The 24,273-nt window shown below is 33.2% G+C and overlaps 1 protein-coding gene across 1 annotated transcript in view; it reads left to right on the top strand.

Moving 5' to 3' along the window:
- The window catches only part of LOC105330303 (centrosome and spindle pole associated protein 1), a 49,408-nt gene extending 25,695 nt beyond the window's left edge, over positions 1 to 23,713 (top strand). Inside the window, exons 31-62 of the mRNA XM_066066068.1 lie at positions 2,713 to 2,868; positions 3,166 to 3,354; positions 3,562 to 3,588; positions 4,004 to 4,033; positions 5,201 to 5,307; positions 5,744 to 5,761; positions 7,330 to 7,417; positions 7,672 to 7,764; positions 8,491 to 8,523; positions 9,161 to 9,281; positions 9,506 to 9,555; positions 9,646 to 9,743; positions 9,879 to 10,069; positions 10,162 to 10,215; positions 10,612 to 10,761; positions 11,113 to 11,250; positions 11,688 to 11,756; positions 12,589 to 12,633; positions 13,452 to 13,520; positions 13,996 to 14,035; positions 15,358 to 15,446; positions 15,721 to 15,767; positions 15,872 to 15,981; positions 17,001 to 17,132; positions 17,367 to 17,414; positions 17,872 to 17,910; positions 20,355 to 20,435; positions 20,840 to 20,943; positions 21,094 to 21,117; positions 22,029 to 22,134; positions 22,406 to 22,475; positions 22,707 to 23,713. Coding sequence (XP_065922140.1) covers positions 2,713 to 2,868; positions 3,166 to 3,354; positions 3,562 to 3,588; positions 4,004 to 4,033; positions 5,201 to 5,307; positions 5,744 to 5,761; positions 7,330 to 7,417; positions 7,672 to 7,764; positions 8,491 to 8,523; positions 9,161 to 9,281; positions 9,506 to 9,555; positions 9,646 to 9,743; positions 9,879 to 10,069; positions 10,162 to 10,215; positions 10,612 to 10,761; positions 11,113 to 11,250; positions 11,688 to 11,756; positions 12,589 to 12,633; positions 13,452 to 13,520; positions 13,996 to 14,035; positions 15,358 to 15,446; positions 15,721 to 15,767; positions 15,872 to 15,981; positions 17,001 to 17,132; positions 17,367 to 17,414; positions 17,872 to 17,910; positions 20,355 to 20,435; positions 20,840 to 20,943; positions 21,094 to 21,117; positions 22,029 to 22,134; positions 22,406 to 22,475; positions 22,707 to 22,770 — 2,680 coding nt within the window. The 3' untranslated portion in view covers positions 22,771 to 23,713. The remainder of the gene's footprint in view (positions 1 to 2,712; positions 2,869 to 3,165; positions 3,355 to 3,561; positions 3,589 to 4,003; positions 4,034 to 5,200; positions 5,308 to 5,743; positions 5,762 to 7,329; positions 7,418 to 7,671; positions 7,765 to 8,490; positions 8,524 to 9,160; positions 9,282 to 9,505; positions 9,556 to 9,645; positions 9,744 to 9,878; positions 10,070 to 10,161; positions 10,216 to 10,611; positions 10,762 to 11,112; positions 11,251 to 11,687; positions 11,757 to 12,588; positions 12,634 to 13,451; positions 13,521 to 13,995; positions 14,036 to 15,357; positions 15,447 to 15,720; positions 15,768 to 15,871; positions 15,982 to 17,000; positions 17,133 to 17,366; positions 17,415 to 17,871; positions 17,911 to 20,354; positions 20,436 to 20,839; positions 20,944 to 21,093; positions 21,118 to 22,028; positions 22,135 to 22,405; positions 22,476 to 22,706) is intronic.
- The last annotated feature ends 560 nt before the right edge of the window (positions 23,714 to 24,273 follow it).

Below are 24,273 nucleotides of genomic sequence, written 5' to 3' on the forward strand. Positions count from 1 at the left end.
CCCCCCCCATTGTAAATTTGTTGCAGTTTTAAACAGAGATTTTTCTAATAAGACCATATCATCATGATATTCCTTGTGTCTTAGTGAATTACCTGATGTTTGTACAGTTTGATGTACTTAGGTTAGAAAAAGATGTTATGGTAGTGTAGAAAATCTGTTAATAGTATTGAGTGGCAAGTAGAGGGATAACGATTCCTTACAGATCATGAATCTGGCCTCTACATTTTATTTTGATAAGAAAATTATTTGAATAATGTGGGATAAGTTAATTTTTTAAGTTGATGACATTTCCTCAGAAGATGAATATAAAAGCAGATAGATATAAAAGTTTTAATGAAAACATTCTAAATCCCATCTTTGTTTTCCTCATATTTAAAAATCACATCAGAATATTAACCCATACTATTTATAATGGATCTGAATGTTCATTGCTTCCTTTGTTATCTGTAAGGGATGAAGTACAATGATTTTTGCAGGATTTTGATTATAAAAATGAAACGAAAATACTTATAATTGATGCTAGCTTTATCAACAATGGTGTTGGGAAATTTCTACATGTACTATATAAGTAGGCATGGTGACCATATATACCTGTATTGTGTAAACATTTTGGGTCATTGGTTAAACATTGATGGATAACGGGTTGTTGACTTGCAATCATCAAGCTTGTATATGCATAATACTGTTGCAAAATAGATGGGCCTTTAGTTATATGCCTCAAGAAAATCATTATGTATGGGTTTGGTTTTTCTGTAATTAACATCCATTGATGAATGTAATACTCTGTATGCTCATTATTTACCTTAACAGGGAGAAAGAAAGGTATGAAACATGTTACGTCTCACATTTCTAATTTTTGGCCTGGGTATTGTGCAGGTTAAATGTCTTTGACTTGTCTTCGTGCAGGGAGAGAGGACAGTTTCTGCTCATTATATAATCCAGAACTTGTAACCACTCTAAACAATGTCTGCATTTATTGTTGTCAAAGTTCACTCATCATGCTTTATTTACTCTTTATAATATGATTTGGAAATGTCCTGCATTACATTGGAATTGTTTGAATTTGTCTGGGGGGAATATCCTATAGGTTGACTGAAGTATATGTGATACAATCATTATTATGAATAGATTTTTTGTTCATAATATGCAAATTCATAGTTGAAGGTATCTTCCTCCTCCATACTCCAAAAATCCACAAACATATCATGACCATATGTAATGCAGGGCTCTTTCTAATAAATTTGTTGAAATTAATAATAGATGCAAGAGAAGTAAAGCTACTTTAGAACAATTAAATCTTTACTGGGATGAATGTGCTGCCTTGGATGTTGTAAGCAACCTATTCTTTTGGTTGACTTAATTGGTTCCGTGTCAATTCACTTTTTGAGGGAATATGTTGAATGCATGGTTGTTTTGATCAGAATCAACAATTTTCAGGACCTCTTGGTAAATTTGAGACTTAAATCAACTTGTGATGATCCAAGTGCATGTTGGTTTTGTGTATATATTTACTGTTATTGTACATCTCATCCTTATCATTTGTACATGTGTACTGAATTATCTTGAACATTAGGAAAGAAAATTTCGAAGAAATTCCCAAAATTTTATATTCTTTGAATGGTCAATACAAACTTTCTCTTTTCTTTTCTGATCAATGAACAAGTATGGTATCTAGTAACTGCTGTACTTCACATGATTCTAAAATGGACAAAGTTTATCCTCCTTAAGTGCAAAACAAATTTATAGTGCATGCAAAGTCTGTGGCCTCTAAATTGCCTTTTTTCTTTATTTAAAGTATCTTGTGCTTCATTTTTTAAAGCCAAACATGTGTGTCACTGATTAAATACCGATAGGTTGTCTTAGATTTGCTCACTACAAACTTTTTAGCTTTGAACTTTTAGATATTATGAGCTGGTATTGTAATAGCTGGGCTTCATATTATTTCAACATATGGTATATATTGCTAGTATTAATGAAATTCTGGGCTTGATGTCATATTATGAATTAATGTATAAAATGTCATAAGAGGATAAAGGTAATCCAAGATTTAATTTTAAATTGTGGCCGACTGAACGAGAACATACTTGGAACTTAGCCAAAAGTGGGAATTAAGAATTATATAATGCTGCCAAATGTAAATAGATGATATTTAAAATTAGACTAAAATTAGAACTAACATTGAATGTATTTTGAAATTAATTGATTTTGATAATATATATATAATTATTCGAATATATTTTTATTAGATTTTGCCTCTGCTATATTAATTGCCAAATATATACTTTATGAAGTGCTACAGTTAATGGTTATGTTGTATTTATGTGGTACTTCACTTGTAAACCATCATGACCATATGTTATAGATTTTTTGATTAATCAAGGATTTAATTATTGTGACAAGATAGCATTTAAAATAGAAAAGAAAGATATGCAGTGTTTCCATACATAGTGGTATAACCATGCAGTGGTGAAATGATGAGGAAAGTTGTAAAACTTTTTATTTTGGTTTAAGGTGCACATGAAGGGAATTAGGAGACACTTTATTCATTGATGAGAATTGATGGGAATATCAGATCATTTTCCTTGTAAAAAAAATTGTTCATCTATAAAGCCATTAAAATTTTTTGTATGTACATTAGTCCTGTAGCAGATGTAAGTATTGACAAAGCTTGATAACTTTTAACATGATCATGCTCACTATTTCATGTTATAGAGAGAAAGTTGAAGAGTTACGGGTCAATGCCTCAGGACTTCTGGATCCAGAAAAAACACCCAAACGACTCACCTACCTGGGAGAACCAAATCCATCACCGAGACGAAATCTCAAAAGTCCAGAAGTTAGACCTTATCACACGAGATTCGACCTAAGGTAAGCGCAAGCTGTCCTGGTGTGATGAAACATTACGTGCTTTTGTAACATTTTCTAATTGGAATGCTTATTGGGTCCATTTCAGATCAAATTCTTATGAAAGCATAATAGCAAATTTCCAAATGCATTAAAGAGAAATTTACACAATATTTGATCAATTCTCATACAACTCAACTACTGTTAATTAATTGATATGACACCTGCGTGAATGTACAAGTTCATTCTGATTTTAATAAATGATGACACCAAGACGAATCCAACTTATATTCATATTGATTTTGGTTTGCTCTTCTACAGTCCAAGGGGTCAAGGCATTGAACCAGAGAGCAGTGGGGGGTATACTCCTAGGGAACGCGGTCGTACCCGAGAGAGACGACCCAGAGAAAGGAGCGGCGGGATTTTGGATATCGGATTCGATGGATTATTGGATCAGCCAAGGAGAGGGGGAGCATCACAAGTTCCCCCTGGACTCCAGTACCAGCCGTCGTAAGTACTGGCTAATTAAAGTACATGTATTTAGACTGGAGGGCTTTATTGGGGTAAAATACACATGTTGATGATAAAGAAAGCAATGATTTTGTGTTTTGAATCTTTGTAGCTCTATCAGATTTATTTAAAGCTTGTTTTCAGGTTTTTTTTATGCATATGAAAGTTTTCAATTGTTTTTTTAGATTATTTGATTTTGTTTTGCAGTCTTTTAGATTTTTCCAGTTTAGACAGGTACTATGAAAGTAGTATGTTCTGTATCAGGGTTTCTGTAAACTTTCATTTCAAATCAACCTTTCTCTCTGATAAAATGTAAACTCTAAAGCTAACTGAAACTACTCTGACGACTTTCAGTCTTGTTGATCAAACCAACCTAGACAAGTACTTAGACAGGTACATGTACTGTTCTATAGTTAGAGTAGTACATGGGTAAATTGGTATAGATTTTGCTAGGGGCCATGCCAAGCTCCCTAGACAGACAGCGCAGGTACTGCTCAACATGCTAAGCCCAGTATACATACTGTAGCAAGGGTATGCTCTAGGAAAGATGTTTTTTTTTTGGTAAAATGCCAGATTAAAATGATGAAATGCAAAAAGAAAAGAAAAGTCTTGAAAATGATTTTTGATCAGTTTTTTTCAACCTCCATAGATTTGCAGACCCCAACATTGAACGCACAAGGTTTGAAGCTATGTGTTTTCTGTTTTGAGTAACCCAGTTTCACATATCGCATGACTGCAATTCTCACTCCATACAAACATGGCAGGCCTGTTCCTGTCTCCCAAGAGCATTCTGTATCTTAACTCTGTAGCATGTGGTGTTGTTTAACTAAAAGTATATTCGGACATTTTGAGTCCCTTGTACATTACAAAGAGACCAAGTACATTGTACTATATATAGGTCTAGTGCAACAGCTGTGACAAAGAGCGACTAGTCCATTGCCTAATCATTTAATTTGGAATCATACTCTTCAGTGATTTTATATCTCGATTTAATATACATAACTTTGCTTTAATATATTGATATTCTGAATTGATGACGATGATAATGGACTTAATGTACAGTTGGCTTCATGGTATTTTTCAGGAACTATGAAAAAATATGGGATTAAGTGCTTGGCTTAAAGTAGTATACTTTGGTCTTGGCTTGAGTTTCTTACAGTTGTTGACAGCGGCTAAGCGTGCTTTGGAAGTTCTAACATCTGTGATAATCTGACATAGTCATGGTTTAGACTAGTGGCAAAACAAACTTTATGTATAGAGAAAAAAACCTTTTAACAAAAAAAAAATACATTGTAATAGTTATATACACAGTTGGCAAAAAATATGTAAAAACCAACTTTTCTGTGTCATATTTGACATCTCTTTTCTAATTTCTATGTTCCGTTCCAATCTGTTGAAAAACACTTACAATATATGACTAAATCTGCTGCTCTATAGTTTTCGTTCCAATATATCACATGTAACAGACTGTATCAATTAAAGGCATGATGGGACTGAATTTGATGTGAGCTGTGAAAACATCTTGTTCAATAAAAGATTCCACAACAATAACCTCTGCTGTTGTTCCATGTTGTCATTCTATTAACAACAGTTTACTTTTTTATCAATGTTTTCCCTATAAGTAAAGAACATTGGTCCCTATATTTAAGTACATCGATTCCTCCTCTTTTTTTTAATGAAAAATTTACAAATTGAATCTAAAGAGAGAAATTTCAACTCCATATTTAGTCTATGTTAATCATAATATTGAGATATTTTTAATTTTTTTTTTTTTTTGGAAATAAATTCTTTGCACCAATATTTCCAGATGTAACTAATAGATTGATTTTGATTGGTTGATTTTTAGGACATATGTGACCGGCGGTGGGTCTGGAGGCCTCAATCAGCCGTACAGTTCCATCGACGAGGCTTACCATTACTACGGCATGAAGAACCCACTGGAACCTGACAACAGTAAGGCCTCTTACACAGAATACATGTATTCAGATTAAATTTATCTACAGAACACTTAATATACCCCTTTTGTGAGATTCTGCATTAGCATGAATATGGCCAAATATATTTTGGGAAATTTGATTAAGTAAATAATGTATGAATTCTTGAAAATATACTTTTTAACGGAAGTGAAAACTAACTTAGGCTAGTGTTAATCATTCAACTGGTATCAATAACTTTTTGTGGAAGGGAGTCAGATGGAATGTTGTAAAGTGACAAATCTCTTTATCTTGTTAGCTTTCATTTCATTTTCATTTCTCATTTAACAAACTTTGAGCCTGCAAGCACTTGTTTGTTGACTGGTTCCTTTTTGCATGTTCATTACTAGCATGTTTTCTCTGACTTGAGCAGTCACTGACTTAAAGTATTTTAAAAATCCATTTGTTTTCCTCAGGAAAAAGAAACCCTAATGGTAACGCCTTCACTGGAGTAGTGTAGATCTTGGTGTACATGTTTTGTTGAGTTTCGTCACCATTGTTGATTAATTTCCCACGTCTGTTTAATGATTTTGTGTGAATGACTTTTCTTCCAATGCAAATTCTCAAATGAACAATCGCTATATTGACTTTGAGGTATTAAACTGTTTAACTTTTTTTTTCTGGTTTTTTTTTTTGCAAGAACTGGTAAAATAGTCTTATTGGTTTATGCTACTTATTTTCCTGATTATGTTTTTTTCTCTTCAAAAAAACAAAACAAAACAAAAAAACCCAAAGAGTATTAAAGAACTAGTATGCCTTAATCTTTCTCATATGAGAGATACTGTAGAATCACATATTTTCGTTGGGTAAAAATTTTGTTGTTTTTGAACCAAGTAAAATTCTGTTGGCATTTAATTTTGTCATATCGTAATCCTTTGTATTCATTAATACATGTATTAAAAATTTGTCATGGATTTAATTTCGTTGTTTATACTGCCAACGAAAATAACGAAATTAAATCCTCAACAAATATTTCTACTTCTACAGTATTTAAGGAGTGTTTTGATGAAAAAAATTCCCAACGAAAAAAAAATCATGTCAGATTGTAGCACATCTGATACTCTATTTACAAAGAACTTTGATATGAGTGATTTTAATAATTTCTTAATTATATTATACGTTACTGAATTAAACAGCATCCATAATAGTCATTCTCTTCCTAGGAAATTCATCATCATGCATGCTCTCAAGATAATTTGGGTGTATATAGATATCTGCTCATTGTTAAAAGAGCAGTTGATGTTGTTTGTATTGTAAATCATTTGCATGTTTTTGTGTATAAGATAAACTAACCTGCAATGCATCTGTCTTATTTATTTAACTGCATGATCGAATCAAAATCCTTTGTATAGAGATGTTATGTTTCCAAAATATGATCACCATTTTGTGTAATTTTTGCATGATATTACCCTTATTTGTTCAGATTTCTAGTGCAAAATGATTTCATTGTAAATTCCTAATTAAACACACGGAAACATCCCTTGCAGGTTTTAAAATTTCTGACAGCTACGAAAGCTTGTCGCCTGTACTTTTATATTCTTACAATTTGATACAAAAGTGTGGAATTGCAGAAATAAGCACTTGCATAAGATATGAAATCTACAGTATGTCAATTAAGTCTTCAAACAATCTTAAACCCCTTAATTAACTATAGATTTCTTATTTAACGAGAGTACTTAATTCTGCGTTTGAATGATTTTTCATTAAAATTGCAAGAGTATAACATTACAAATGCCAAATTTTAACATAATTCTAAATACAGAATATAGTTTTATACCCGTCCAAAAAATTAAAGCGAGATTTTAAAACTGCGAGATGTGCTTCTCTAATTTACGTGGATATTAATTCCTCACGTTTATTTAGGAATTTACAGAAATTAATATTTAGTGTGCATTTTGTGTGTTTTGTTGTGGTATGACATTTTTTGTTGTTGTGCTGATGTTTGCATGACCATATCCTTTATTGAATCTGCTTGTTCATACTGATGACTTTTTAATTGTAGGTGCCCCACCCCCCTTAGACTTAGGAGGAGGCGGAGGGGGATATGATCGACCTTACAGGGGTTCCCCACGTGTTACCTTTGATGATTCGTAAGTTTTTGTATCATTGTTACTTTCTACATATTATAGATATGAAAGATATTCACAGATCACATGACCTGGCTATAAGTACAATGCATCATACATTTGGTAATTTACAGGCAAGTGTTCATGTAGCTACGTATTATACTCGCTCACTATATACATGTGAGACAAATCATGTCTGGTTGTACATGGAATATTTCCATGAAGCATAAAACCATTTGCTTATCTGATGTTTTATTTCCATCATTCTGTTGCTTTAGTTCTAAAAAATATGGCATCTTAAAAGACGAGAGATATGAGAAAAAAGATGAAATAGTTCAAACTTTCGACCAGAAAGATGAGACTGTTCAGACGTAAGCGATGGCGATTGTTTACTGTTTGTAACAAATGACTGGATTTGAGAACTAATCATTTATGGGTTTAATAATTCCTGTTTGAATTTTGTGATTACCATATAGTTAAAAATTAAAAAGTTGAAAACCATTGAAGACTGAATTGGAGAAAATTTGATTGTTAGTTTTAATCATCAGAGTTTAACAGCTTTATAACAGTATTTGTGAATCAGTTTTTTTGTTTCAAGATATTCACTGAAAATTTTCGTGAAATCTTTTTAATTGTGGCCTGCTTGTTTGTGCTTGGTCTTGTTTTCAGATTATATCTGACATTCTTATTTTTTTTACTTTAACTAAATTTGTTGTTGTTCCTAACTTTAAAATTACAATAATTGTAATACCGGTATGTAAACATATTTCTGGATCAAAATTGATGAATGAATTAGCTCAAATTAATATTATTTACCAGTTCATGGTACATGTATAATAAAATATAGGTGTAAATTTAGAAAAGAGCAAAAAGTTTAGAAAGTGCAACATATGGATGTGTCCTTATATTAGTGTTGTGTTTCAGAAGTTGATTGTTGTTGCTAATGTTATTGATACATTGATGCTGATTTTTTAATGTTGATCCTGTGTTGTTGATACAATGTTGTTTGTTGTTAGTGCAATTTATGACAGTGTTGTTGATACTGTGTCGTTGGTGTAGCATTACGTTATATTGTCGAGTTCCTCCTGATTTTACAGGATTGAGATAACCGTACCTCCACCTCCAACGACGTACGTAAAAATAAAATAACAGAACCTGCCGTGTCTGTTCTGTTGAGTGGTAGTTTGTAATAGCTGATGTCATATATTAACGGAAGTGTGTGTATAAAACAATCATTACAATAAAAATCTGGTTCAAGGTCAATGAACTGAATTTTAATCAAAATAATAAAAAAAAATTAGAAATTTACTGGTGTGATTCATAGTGTGAATGTATAATCAATATCTGTTCAATTAATTCATGTATATGGTTTGTATTGTATTTATTTAATGCTTATATACCGGTATTGTATTGGTGTGCGAAAGATTATAGTGATTAGAATGTGTATGATAATTATTAATTTTGATTGTAATTGTGGGTGTTAATGTGTGTGGCTACATGTATCCTCTAGATGCTGCTTATTCAATAAAACCTGTCCAGCTTATACTAGCTGTAATACATCACCAATACTGGTAGTTGGTCTTGTAGGGGTATGGTCATGAGTTGAGCAAGAAAAGATTTATGAAACAGTTTGTCTTGTTTTAACTTGAATGTTGAGCAATATTTCTGTCTATCAACCCAGACAGTTTGAATTTCTATTGATCAAGTAACGGTACATGTAGAACACTAAGAAATGAGTCATTGCAGAGTCCACGATTCGTCTTTCAGAGCTAGAGCCAGGGACCGAAGTAAAGAGCGGATCTCTCCCTACCAGTTCCCCAGCGACGACGACTTGCGCAGCCGGTCCCAGAACGATAAACGCTCGTACCAGGAAGAACTAGACAGACAGGTATGAAACCCTTTAGGGTCAAAGGAAGAATGCCTGAGACTTCATTATAAGAAATTCAGACCTAAATATATATATCTCTCTGACCTTTTTTATACTCAAAAGGAAAAGTAACTTTGGTTTTTAAAACGATGTATATAACAGAATAGATTTGTATGCAAGTGGAAATGCTGATTTAGAGTAATGTGTTGTAGAGAATTCATCCATTCTGGTTGTTTTTATTCCAGATTCAGGAGAAGCGTTACAGAAAGCAGCGAGAGAAGGAGGAACAGGAGAGGTATACTGATTTGTAATGCAGTCATCTGGGATTCTTATTTTGATTGGAAATGTTTGGCGAAATAGTATTTAAAAATATGAATTTTTGTAGATATGAGAAAAAATTGGATGATGAGATTAGGAACTATAATCCATTTGGAAAAGGAGGAGGAGGGGCCCCACTGAGGGATAATCAGGGAAATATTGTTGGTAAGGTCATCAGTGGATTGATGGACAACACTGTATCCAAACATTTTGTTTACCAAAGAGAGAAAGAAAGAAAGATGTTTGTTTTAACCCTGTTTAACTGAAGTCATTTAAAGTGGATGTATGTTCCGTTTTTAGCTGATTTACGGGCAATGCACCAGGATCCAGAAACAGCACGGTCAACAGCTCGGGCAACTCACGAATCGCCCCGATTCAGGGCTCCCTCATCTCCCAGAGATGACCTGATAGCTCCCCCTCCCGATCAGATAGACGCTTCAGGGGATGTCACTCATGCCAGGGGAGGGCATGGAATATTTGGTCAGCCAAAGGTAAATGAGGTCAAGTGATACAAGAGTTTGTGATTTTATCTAGGAGTGAAAATTCTGACAATAAACTCAATCTTATGTTGCTATCCTTTTAGACAGAACAAGAAAAGACACAGTCAGACCGTTACAAAGATGAACTCAGAAGACAGGTACAATCTCTTTTATGTTCTGTGACGTACATTATGACATGGAAATGATTAAAAAGCATATTAATACCTTTGGTAGAGTTTTATTGATTCATTAGTTTATTTGAAAATGAAATTCAAGCATTTGTTCTATGCAAGCTCTTAGTTTCAGGAGCTATTTTCAGAAAGCTTTCTAACAAGAAGGTGTATATGAAAAAATGTTTTCTTAAATTCTTTTAATTTGTTTTACAAAAGCAGTGCTATCTTATGATAAGGAGCCAGCTTTGGTGTTAGTTTAGTATCTAAAAGAGCATCTAATTTCACCTGTGAAAGATTTTTGAAACTGCGCCCATGCAGGTTAATTTCACCAAGATGCTTTTCAAATTATTTTCAATTATTTGTTGTAAAAAATCTATTCAGATTGAAGAGAAAAAGCGACGAGAACAGATTGAAAAAGAAAAGGAAAGAATAGAAGAAGAGAAAGAAAACCGAAGACTGGAAGAGCAGAGACTCAGGATACAGAAGGAGTACGAAGAAGAGCAGAGGAAGAAGAGGGAGAAGGAGGAGGAGGTAGGTCAAGCCTAAAACTATGTAATATTGTCTCGGTCTGATTTTGGTAAAAAAATAAATATGTACAATTCCTGGCCTTGGTGCTTGATTCTTCTGGAACCTAGAAATTTATTATCAGGTCTTGAGTTTTAATTAAGGATCGATATTGATTTCATTCTTTTGGGCATTTGATATGAAATTTGAAAAAGATGGTCATAAAGGAATACTGTAAACCAATTTTGATTCACTTGTGAGAAATTTTCGTGAGGTGCACAAGAGCCTCATTGTCGCAAATATTTCTCGCCGCGAACCAGTATTTGCCATATTCAAGTGAGTTTACTGATCATAGTGTTATAACACTATATCACACAGACACGGAGAAGAAATGAAGAGCTTCAGCAGCAGGCTGAGGCAAAGAAGAAGGAGGCAAAGAGGAAGAGGCAGGAAGAAGATGAGAGGAGGACCCAGGAAAAACGTGACCAGCAGGAGCGAGAGCGCCAGGAGAGACAGGTAACCATAGGAACTGTGTATAGCAAGTCTAAATATTACAGAAAAGACAAATAGTTTTACAAACAAGTCAGACGATAACTAGTCAAGTTCTGTATAGCAATCACTAATGCTCATTTCTGTATGAACCTTAGGCATCAAATTTGCCAATTGAATCTGTAAGTTAAGTTTTACTATGGCTTGATATTTTTTTATTTGATGTGTCTTTTCTTAAAATCTCAATTTGAGTTACTGTTTATCAGTAATTTTCTAGAACCAGTAGTTAACTAGTAGTATGAATGAATTTACATTATGTGTAGACTGAAATCAAAGACAAATGTAGCGCTTACATAGATTTGCACCACACTCATGTGTTTCATCATGTGATTGTATGGAGACTGGGATGGCTGATTGGTTGATTGGTGACTGTAGATGTAGCTGTGTTTTATTTGACTTTTCAGGAGCCTCGGGGGTCTTCTCCCCCCGTCCCCGCTGTCCGGACCGCCACGGAGCAGAAACCAGACTACGCGGTAACCATCCTTATCATCTTGTTGATTTTGTGTCAATATTCTGTATAACTGGATTTTTCTGCTGGTTGCTTTATTTTGTGGCATCGTCTCGGGCACAAAAAAATCAAATCTCATAAAAATGTTCATTTTACCTATATTATCTCTTAAAAATAAAATAAAAATTCAAATATTGCTAAAAACATGGTCACAAAAACAATACCTATCTAGGAAACAAAAGAATTGTACAAAACTTTTGCACCAGCAGAAAAAGGCCGGTTATTTGGAATCCAGTCATGTCATCTTATGTCATCACCATCGTCCTTTTAAACTTAAAGATACATATAAAGTTAATATTTGAAATTGGGAAATTTAGAATTTTGCATAGAATTAATGCTGAAATTGCCATTTGCCAGTAATTATAATTATCGTGAGGACTTCTTTATTGTCATTCATTGCATGTGGCCTATACTTATTTAGGAAGGTACCTCACTCTCAATTGACTTGGCTCGACCGAGTCACTTCCGATCCAATTCGGTTCGACTTGGAATAGACTCACCAGACAATTTAAATCTCAAAAAATCATATGGAATCTCGGTAAAATAGAGAGTGATAAATGTCAAAAGCACCCATATATTGTTGTCATTGAGTGAAAGGTCAAGGTCACCTTGTCATTGTTGTTTTAGAATTGAAATGTTATTTTGTCGGTTGCATTAAGTAAGCACATTTTATTTTAAAATGTCAGAACCTACATGTAGTGTGTTATGATACATACCTTTTAAGTGTACATGTACGCTGAATTGATGTTGTGTGTTCATGGTAAGTGTGACATTGAGTTGATATTGTAAATTGACAGGAGGATAAAAAGACTCCAGAACCGACAATATCGCCAAAACCAGGGGTAAATTTATACCGCTGTGTTGCTATAGATCTAGCCAGAATTTGATGCAGCCATTAATGCTTACTCGTAATGTTACGTACATACTCTCCAAAGTAAATTTACAAAATAACTTTTGAGTTAAGTTAATTCATTGTTACCAATAGATAATTCTTTGTTGTTTTTACCCTAACATTTTGAATTAAAGATTTTATTGAGTGGAAATAATAACTTAATTGGTACGCTGCCAATATTTGGGATATTCATTAGGATTAATTGTTAATATCGATTGGTGTTAATGTAGATGGTATGGTAAACTGTTTATAACTCGGGATTGAGGTCCATTTTAACATGTTTTTTTAATTGAGTGTGTCATCATTGTGTAGTTACTGTATTTTGATAACTTGTAACATGTTGTAAGTGATAAGCCAAATTTAGTTTGTGTATTTGTTTGTTCATCTTTGATGTATTTAACTTGTATCTAATTTAGCTTCTTTTATTTTCTAGACTAAGTGTAAATGCATACATTGAAGAAAAAAAACCAAAAAACTTGTAGGCTAAATGTTACATTGCAGATGTTTATGCATGAATATATATTAGATAATATTTACTCTGTAGTGTAATGAGATCTTGTTACAGTACTATATAATGCATTTATTGTCATCTGTTCATATTGCACTTAGAGAGCTTTAATTGTTTTGTTTTGGGGTTCTGGATTAGAGCTAGAAATTTTGATGAGTTTTAAGTAGAAAAAAAACCTTCATTTTAATTTGTCTGTGTAAAAAGCTTTTATATTTAGTGATATAGTACAGGACTTCATGCTTGCTTACTTTAATCCACAGACGTCCGAAGACACACGTAAATCTCCACCCATCCCAGCTTTACGGAGAGAACCTTCTCCCTTGGTTGAGGTAACGATTAAAAAAGACCACATTCCCCTATGTCCCCCTTCAAAACATTCCCTCCATGCATACCCCTGTAGAATTTATTGTGCACAGCTGTTCATTGTAATTATTGATTCCTCATTTTCAAGACTAAAATTAAGTGAAGTAGCTGATTCACTGTTCAATAATAAGTGGCATTTGATCTCTTAAGAATAAGATGTTTTTCTGCCATAGTAGTATGCAATTTGTTTTTAAAACTTTTTTGTTTGGTTTCCTTTGTTTTTTAGTTCAAATATTATTTTATCTTTCCCTTTAGTTAAACAGCATATATATGCATGTTTATGTAAGCATGTTAGAATTGAGTATATAAGCATGTATGCATGCATTGTTTTGCTGTTGCTCGCTGCACTTTGTTGCACTATACATGTAATTCATACCGTAGCATACATACAATAATGATGCAGAATAGTCATTAACAGTAAAATACTGATGTTTTTTGTAGTCCTCCAGACCTCCCCCACAGCCACCGTCCAGAGCTAACAGTAAGTAGCAACCCACCCATCCTATCTATGGCAGTGTGGTGCATACAAATACAATAATGGAATCATGTGATTCAGAAATATTGGTGCACCATACTTGGGTCTTAATCAATGTTGTTTATGGAAGCAGAGTGTAGTTGAATATGGATATTGTGAGCTATTGCTTGTAACATTATTTTCATTTTGGTCCCATTTTTCAATTCTTTATATAACTTCAATGTGTTACAATTAATGTAACAACAAGATTACTTATAACAATTTTCCATTAATTAAATAAGTTGGTTATGCAAGCTATAGGTCCAGAGATTTAGTTTTGATATATTTGCGATCAAAATAACCGTGACACTGCAGATTATGTGAAGTAAGGTTTTACTACGAGCTTTACCCGCAGCTTTGATGCAGATTGAGTCAAGCGATCGAGTCTAATGATCAAAGTGAGTCCTCTTACATCTATCTAGAAGTTATCGTAGAACTAGAGACACTCATAGATACGCTTACAGATATTAAAAATATCTACAAATACACGTTTACAGCGCATAATGTTTGAGAAGAATTCTCAATCAAAATTTGCTGATAGGTAAACAGAAAAGTCAGACTTTCAAGATATAAATCTATGTGAAAGGTTTGGAAAGCAGTGATTAATTACTTGTGCACTTTCATGAGAGTAAACTACTTGTGCTTTTCAGAATGGTTTGAACTTTTGCATTTAAATTAATATATTTATAAAAGTTATATGATAATTTAAAATTAAAAGATTATTTTTGTAAAATCAGCTAACAATAAAAACGCCAACAATGGATATGCTCATGAAACATGGAGATATGAAATAATGGATAAACAGAGTTGGTAAAGAGTCCTATTAATTCAATTTAAACATATTTTATTGAATTTATCAAATGGATTTGATAACAAACATAGCCTATGTAAACCCTCTTTGAAGTCTTGTGAATCTCGTTATACCTAAGTCCAGTGTAATTATTGCTAGCTGTTATTCTTATGAACAGACCATCTATTCCTGTCAATCAAATAATTAAGGGTACCCAGTGATAATTAAATCATTTTACATAACAGAAAATCATAATCACAAAATAGAGCATGAGGGGCCTTCTTTATAACATTTGTTGTGATCATAAATTAGGGTGTTTTTGATTTGATGGACAAGAAGCAGTGCTAAAAGCTCTAAAGTATGATTACCTTAAAATGAGTATATTTACAGTAGCGTACTGGTATGTGTTGTAGAATATTCTAGTTTCTCAGTAGTGTCTTGGTTTTTTTTCAGACTTGTAGTTTTCAATTGACATGAATTTAACATTTACTTGATTAAGGTTCTGATGTACTGAAAGAGCTGGCTTCCATGAGAAAACAACTACAGAGTGAGAGGAAACGGGTGGAAAATGCACTGGAAACTCAGAGGGTAGGAGAAATGATATGCTTAAACCACTTTAAAAAATTTGCTTATTTGGAACCTCTCAATCCTGTGATTTAGTGTTTTGACTGTAAACCCACTTTAAATTGTGTGCAAGAAATTTCTGCAAAATTTGTGATGTAGTCACAAACATTTCTTACTGCAAACCAAGCACTGAAAAAAGTCACAGGGAACAAGTTAATGGTTAAATGCTTTATGAAGTTTTTTCAAATAATTAATAAAAGCTTAAAAACTTATGTTTCTCTTGACTTCAAATTGGCAGAATGAACCAGATGTTTTTGACCCCAGAATGGTTCAAAGACCAGCTCCGTAAGTTTTCAAACATTATTGTAAAACATAAAATTACATAGCCTTTTTCTGGTGAAATCTCATGTTAATTGTTCTCTATACAAAAACTCTGATTTCTGTTACAGTAAGGAGATAGATGTGTTTGAGAGGGCGCGTCAGGGAGAGCCTGCCCCAGTCCGCACAGAAAACCTCAACCCAAGGAACATACAGGAGTTTAACGAACTCAAATACAAAAGTAAGAACTCTCACTAAAATCTACACACGATACTGGAATGTGTATGTCTACATACTGTAAATTCTTTATATTATGCGAGTACTTAATTTTGCGATTCCGGTGTTTTGTAACAAATCGCGAGAATATAAAAGCACTTTTATCCTTATGTCTTATAGTTTTCAACCTTCAGAAAATAATGGCGAGATTTTAGAATCAGCGAAGTGTGCTTCTCACAATTTTACATGTATATTAATTCCTCGCGTTTAATTAGGAATCTACAGTATCCAAGTTACCGTTTATGTCACCATTATATTTACTTGAATCCATTCTGAATGTACTGCTATATGTGCTTTACTATTCGAGATCATGTCAGACAGCCTCGTGCAGTGTCAACTCCACTGAATGTTTCATGATCTTTGTTGTATTTCTGTTGTAGCTAACAAGGACAATACGTGACTTATTTGTGTAGACTTTTATCGTGTGGAAATAAACTGTTGTAGATAGGCGATTGTTACATTCTGTGATATATGTCCATTTTAATTGAAAAAAAAAAATATTCTGACAAACAATACACTTTATGTTGTTCTTTTTCTATATTTTTTTTAATGCTTGGTCTTCAAAACATAGCATTTTCTTCTTGAAAGCTTTTTAAAAAAAATACAACCTGAAATCAAAACTTCCAGTTTGTGTAAATGATACCTTTCTCTCTCTTTTGTTGAATGGTATTTAGTTTTGTGTGTTACCAGTAGTTATACAAAGTTTATGGAACATTCGATGTGTTATAGATGACACTATGAAAGTCACTTTTCGAAAATGAATTTATGATTCATTCCATATGGTTGATAATAGAATTCAATGTAAAAGATTGTCATATGCTAGTTGTACTTAAGATACATTTATTATATGTACTATCTTGACATCAGCCTATGAAAACAGTTTTGTGCTCAGCTAGTATTATTCTTATTTATAAGTATTAACATTTAATGACTTATCAAAGGTATGTCAGTGAGATAAGAAATATGTTTTGCTGTTTTTCAAAGATGACACGGAATCTCGGAAAGCTTTCCGTAGCATGTTCCCTGATGCTCCAACTTCCAGCGAGACGCTTGAAGCTCAACAAGACGCCTTGCTCAGGCATCAGGAGGATACACTCAAGTCAATGAAGGAAACCAGTGAGTACACACTTCTGCTTTCTATCTTTGGCTGTATACACTTCCCATGTCTCCTTTATACCTTTGTAAACATATATTTTGTTTCTACCGCATGTCTGTGTACCAATATATGTATATCTTGCGTGTTTCTGCAGTAACTTTGTTTTGATAAGATTCCCTGTATAATTTAAAAAGAATATGTGGAATAATTAAGTGGTCTGTTTGAAATGAAATCTTTGTTCCGTTGGTTGACAGTCACGGTGGAGGACAAGTGTAATAAGTGTGGGAGAGAGGGGGTGGCAGGTTGGTAATGCACAGGAGTGGTCACATGACACAAAGGTCAAAGTTTAAAATAGTCACATGATATATCAGTCAAAGAGATGCAATCACTTTCAAATGTCAAAGTTAAAAAAGTTCACCTGATATCGGTCAGAGCTAATTATAAAATCACAGTCAAATGTCAGAGTTCAAAACAGTCACATGATATCAGTCAAAAGTTACAATCACAGATAAATAACTACAATAAGGGTTGCACAATTTGTGAAAATTAATGTGCCAATATCATAAAATTGAAATTTGAAAAATTCATTATTTGAGGGCCAGGGTGTTTATTGATTCACAAAATTGAAATAACCTGTTAAAGAACATAAGAATGAGAATCTGAAAACTAGTAAGAGAAATCAATATTTCATCTTGAAATTTTAACATGTTTGAAACTGATTAAAGATTTGAAAAAAACAATTTTGTTGCTGTTCAACAGTGATCGACAAAAAGGCCAAGGACAGAGACTTATTTTCAGGTTTGTTGATAGTGTGATGGTTGATTTGCAGTGGTCACTGGGCAGTGTCACATGATTACAGGGAGGTTATCTGATTGGCTTCAGGAACATGATTGACAGGAGAGAGTCTTTAAATCAGAATTTTTAATAAGAGTTCATTTTCTGTTTACTTTCAAGGGTATACCCCAACGAATTACAACACATGGAAAGGACGCCGCTCAGAAAGAAGTATATGATTTAGATTATCATTGCATTTGGAGATATTTTCTGTATATATAGTTAGATCTATAAATTTTTCTTAACCAAACATTTCTCTTTAAAGTCATTTATTGATAACAACAAATGCTATGTTAAGGTTTTAATCAAAAAACCCATGTATAGTCTGCTACTCTATATTTCTTTTGCTATTTAATTAATTAATTTTCACTCTTTAACCAAATTCATTATCATAGCTGCACTAGTGCAGAATCTCTGTTGAAGCTATTTTCTGTTTGGTTTCAATGAAATAGTACGTGTGATGATGGAAGTGAGAAGTTTTAAGTCTATGTAGAAGCTAGCTCTGTCTTAAAATTTGTAGGTGGATTTCTCTGAATTTTTCCTTCTATTTAACGAGGCCGGGTCTAATTTGTTCTGCCCTAGATTTTTGAATGAAATTTTTTACATGAATTTCTACTGATATAATAATTATTTTAAGATAAAAAAAATAAGACATTTACCACACCGTTTGTTTAAGGGGTCATCACAAAGTTTGTTAATCTTTAACATAGGACCCTATGGGATTTTGCTTGAAATGTATCAATTTTGCACATTTTTACATTTTTTTTAAACTTCTGCCCTAGGGATTTCTTTTTCAGTTCTACATATTAAAGTTATTGCTAAAAGGCATCAAATAGTCAAATAAAAAAAACCTTTTACCTCCTGGTTTGTTCCAGGGGTTTTATGAAAGTTGTTTTTTGTAAGCCCAATTTCCCAGATTTGTCGGATAATGGTTATTTTTTATTTAACTAAGGCGGAAATGGTGATCTTTATAGTATTATTAAAACATTCAGACATATTTAAGCAATAAATAAATATATAACATCACATATTAAGGGTCATTATTATAAAATTCATGGTTACTGTCTCGAAATATATGAATTAAGCTATATTTAGGCGGGTTAAGAAAACGTGACAGAGGGTTAGGCTTGCTGAACCCTCTTCACGTTTTCTACCCGAGCCCAAATAAAGCTTATACTTCGAGACATTTATGTTTATTCTACAATATTATATCAATTTTACGCATCAAACGTGATATTTTCAACAAATTTCGCTGAATATATGCTGTTGAAACTATCACGCCATGGCGTCAACAAAGCAAAAAGATGACGTCACAATACAAATGAAACGCTGCGCGAAAGCGTGCGTACTCGTTCTGTACTCGGCCTCGTTAATTTCTACCTTGATGTCAAACTGAACAGAAAATGACTTTATTCTTGGCTCTTTATTTACACCTCAGTGCAGTCTCCAAGTATCATGTCCACCTGTACTACTCTTACAAGATTTTATACTTATATAATACTACTGGGTTGGGAAAGTTAATACATGTATCCAAATATATATACTCAACATTTACAAGTTATGTACCTTACCTGATCTGTTTATTACATAATTTTGAACAGTAATCATATTGTATATATATACTGCTACATCTTTATTAACAAGTTTGGATGTTTATTTGATTGTGAAGTACGTTTGTGCAGGAAACATTTGTCAAAATGAAATTGCATTTACATTTTAGTTTTGGCAAATTTTATATATTATCATGATACATGTATTGGGATTGCTTTTTAGCTCACCTGAGCTGTAAGCTAGAGTGAGTTTTTCTGATCACTTTTTTATCTGATGTCTGTCTGTTAATCCATTTGTAAATATTTTACATTTCAACTTCAATTCTAGAGCCCCATTTACCAATTTAAACCACACTTGGTCTACACAACATTCTCCAATATTCCAGGATCTCGTTAAAGAGGAGATAATTTAGAACTAGTGAAAATAAGGTGGGGTGTTTTAGAAATCTTCCTCTTAAGAACCAAGTATTTTGTGATATCAAAACCTTTACATAAGCTTCCTTTCAATTTGTTTAAACTAAGACCCCCTTATATAGTATAGACTTGTATACTTGTGTAAAAAGACATCGTTGCTCAGGTGTGCATTGGGTTCCATGTGCCTCCCATTTTATATACAATGTATATGTAGCTTTTTGTTATGTGGAATTTGCTATGCTTTGATCAAAGAATGTTAATGAAAAATATTAACAAAAAACTGTTAAAAGAAGATTTGAGTATCAATAATGATACACATGAATTATTGTTGAAAGATGAAAGAATATTGGCAAGCATATTCCTATTTATTTATATATACCCACCAGAACTATTAGCTTTACCGTAGTTGCATTAACCGACAGCACCACGCTTTCTTTTGTACAGGTCTGGGGGCTCCGCCCTTGACAACACGCCAGGGCACGGTCAGTCCGCGCTCCATGCTCAACTCAAACAGTGCATTTATAGGTTTGCTCACTTTTTAATGTTTTTTCACTTTATTCCACACAACTAACTTATTATGTGTATTCATGGTGGTGGTTAACTGATAATCTATTTTCATAGCAGGCATTCCCTCACCCTCAGTTATTATAAGCAATCTTCATTTTTTGCATTGAGAGAATACAATTTTGCATGTAACGATTCATGTCCATCTTTGGGGTTGAGTGTTTAAAAAAAAAATTTAATTGTGAATTTTTGTTAATTTCATTCTTGTTTTCTGAATGTTTTCCTTTTTTGTACCCTAACCTTGAGAATGATGCGTTGCTTTGTTTTGAAATGTCTGCTGCATGTACAATATTGTATAGAAAATTACAAGATGGATCTTTCCGTGAATTCTTGGTGTTTACACACGTTCTGTATGCTTTCTATAGATGTTGATGGGTTGAACCACTTCCCAGATGACTTTGAAGATTTGCCCAAGAGAAACGAGTCTGCTCGATACCGGAGACGTGAGCGAGTCACACTCAGTCCACGAGTAAGTCACATGACATTTCAATTGATACATATGTATACGACTAGAGTAGCAAGATAATAAATAGGTTGGATAAGAGTGAAATGCTACAGAAGCTGTATTTTATGTGTACTGTATTTTAAATGTAATGTAATCGTGTTTTGATTTCCATAGGTGGATAGTGTAGGATATAATCCAGTAGGTATCAGCTTTGGGAACCAGTCAAACCAACTAAATAACATTCTCACAGCTTCACCTACATTTGTTTCAATTTTCAAATGTCTGCCAAATCAATATGAATTCAAAGATGTAATGAAAATCATGTAATTTTTTGTTTACCAGTTTGGTACTGCTAGAACAATTTGAAAAGGTTTCATTTCATTATTTATTTTTAAAAAAGGGATTCATGGATATGGTTGAAACAATGCTAGATAGTATATGTTGTTTATGGTTTAGCTGGGATTAGTTAATTAATGTAACTGTAAGGAAATAATTTTAAAAGTCTGATTGATTTGGCTGACATTTCACCTAATGCTCCTTTGGATGATGTGCATGAGTAACTCCATTTATGTGCATGGTTGGCAATACAAGGAAAGATATTGTCTATATTTTATGACATTACAAAATCCTGCAAAATTCCAACACTTACTGTGTCAAAAATTATTCAGTTTATTCATGTAAATGATATTATTAACAGAAATCTGTCAAAACTTTGCTGGTTAAAAAACCCCCCAGTAATTGCATGTCCATATAACCTTTAATCCCCTTAAAGAAAAAATCCTTACCCGGAAACCCTATGCATGATATTATGATAGTAAATAATTTAGTTGGAAAGCTCTCTTGTGTACAATGTATATTGACCCTATGTTCACTCTACTGGTAACAAGACTGATCTAATACTGATCTAATCATTGGTTTGGAGGAGTTATTCATATGATCTAACAATATTTTCATTAAATTCAATCATTTTGAAATTCTGTACAACAGCAATTGTGAAACATAAATCACTCTATACATAAGCAAATAATGAGGCAAACTTTTGCTTTTTTGGTATTAGTTATCTTATTGGTGCTATCTATGTTATCACGCCATTCGACTTGTTTTAACAGCCAGAGAGTCAGCCCCTGAATCCATTTGGCTCCACAGCGAGTCTGGACGTGGACAGAATTCAGCGCAAGAATGACGCTCGCCTCAGGAGGCTGCACCAGTTGAATGGTGATTATTTACACAGATCTCCTACTTTGTATTACTGAAACATGAACCATTACAGCAAGCATTGTATATTTATCTCATTAAAAATCTCACTAGTTTGTGAATTTTTATACAATATTAGATCTATTATACTACAGCTGCATGAACTATGAGTACAAAATGCTTTGCTATCATTTGCTTGTAATTACATTACATGTTCTTATTTCAAAAGTACAGTTGCATGTAATTAATGATGCAATTCTTTTAACACAATGATCTCCATTGCTTTCTGTAGCTGATGAGGTTTCTTTGGCCGACCCTGATGACATTCTAGACAGATTTATGGCCAAACAGAGATATAACAGGTAATAGAATTGATTAAAGATTAAAAGGACTATTGCTAAATAGTAATGATTTTTAAATTAAATATAAACATTAATATTTTTAAAAATCCCAATTGAAAATAATGTACCTCTCCCAAAAAGTACTTCATCTTAAAGATTCCTCTTTGATTTTTTTTGTATTGCACAATCATATAAACATGTAATATCTATTTTACCAGTATGTATGTCAAACAGCAATCTTGTCCATTTCAGACCACCGTCCGGACAGACTTTACAGGACGACACCTGGTTACGCCCGGCCAGTAAAGCTATCTAAAGACCGTCTCTCTTGTCTCCATAGTGATAATCACCTCCCATCATGCATCCACCAACCAAATCTTCCTTGTAGTGTTAATATTACAAGAACATGTATCATCAAGTGTTTGATCCGTCCAAACATAGAAAACTCTCCACAGCCTATGTTATTCCTCTTTTGAAGAAAGAGATATTAAGTTTACTGGATGACCTACATTGTATATATATTTTATAGAATTATATTATAGTGCTATGAAAAAATAACATTGAAATGTATGAATTTCAAGCTTTATTGACATATCACTATAGCAAGCCAGATGATTTTCTACTTGCACAGCTGTTTTTATTATTCCATAAAAATGGCAGCCTTTATTTATTATTTTTTAAGAGCAAAACTGTGATATATGTCGGCGATGAATTAAGGTGTGCGATTCTTCCATCCTTGATTTCAGGGTTTAGCCAGTGAATTGTCTAGTCGTTAGTTGACATTTGCCGCCATACAATGTAGTTGTTTTGTGATATACTCCACAATATGACATAGCTACATATCCAATAAAACTGAAAGAAAATGAACTCCATTAAACTGTTATTAGATTATGTTATAGGGCCTTGTCTTTATAAAGCTTATTGTTAGAGGCTTCATGAATATTCAGGTTTTCGTAATTTCGCCTGAATATTTCTTGTAAGTAAATCATGATGTAGAATTTTGTAAATCCTAACAGACTTGCGGTATTGAAAGAATATTGATTTAACAACTCTGTGTGGGCTGTATGATGATAAACAGCCATGTTTTAGTCATGTCACTAAAATGTTGTTAAAGTTGTTGTTGAAATTAACTTCAAATTCTTTTAGAAAGACATGTTACATGTATGTATATGTAAAATATAAGAATTATAACTATACTTATATTTATATTTGCAATTTGCACATGGAAAAAATGAAATAAAATGAATTACAGAACTGTATTTGACGGTTGTTTTACGTGTACCAATACCTCAAACGACTAGTACTCGAGTAATCTATTGACTCCATGCAAGGCAGTACAATAACAGATTGGTCTTAAAACTAGACTCAAAATTGAAGTGTCTGCTATTTCATCATACTGGCCAGTGGCGTCAGAAGCAAATTGAAAGGGGGGGGAGGGGGGCTCGTATACCTATGACTTCAACTTGTCAATATTTCAATCTTTTCAAGGTAAATTTTGGAACAATTATGTTTGCTGCGAGAAAAAGTGGGGGGGGGGGGGGGGGGGCTGAACCCTCTCTGATGTTATGTGCCTAATGGTTAGGTCTAACTTTGCCCAAAAAAAAAGGGGGGGGGGCTATGCAAAAAGTGGTCGAAGCAGAAACTTGGAACAAAGTATTACTAAAAGTTGGTAATGGCAACGTCATGTATAACATGGACCCCAGATTCTTCTGATTTTACTTAGAATAAACTGCAAAGGTTATCAAAAATGTGTATTTCCAGCAAGCTGCATAAATGTGAAATGCAAATACTGGTAAAGTTGAAGAATAAGTTGCAGTGA

Source organism: Magallana gigas, chromosome 7 (genome assembly GCF_963853765.1).
Source record: "Magallana gigas chromosome 7, xbMagGiga1.1, whole genome shotgun sequence".
NCBI lineage: Eukaryota > Metazoa > Mollusca > Bivalvia > Ostreida > Ostreidae > Magallana > Magallana gigas.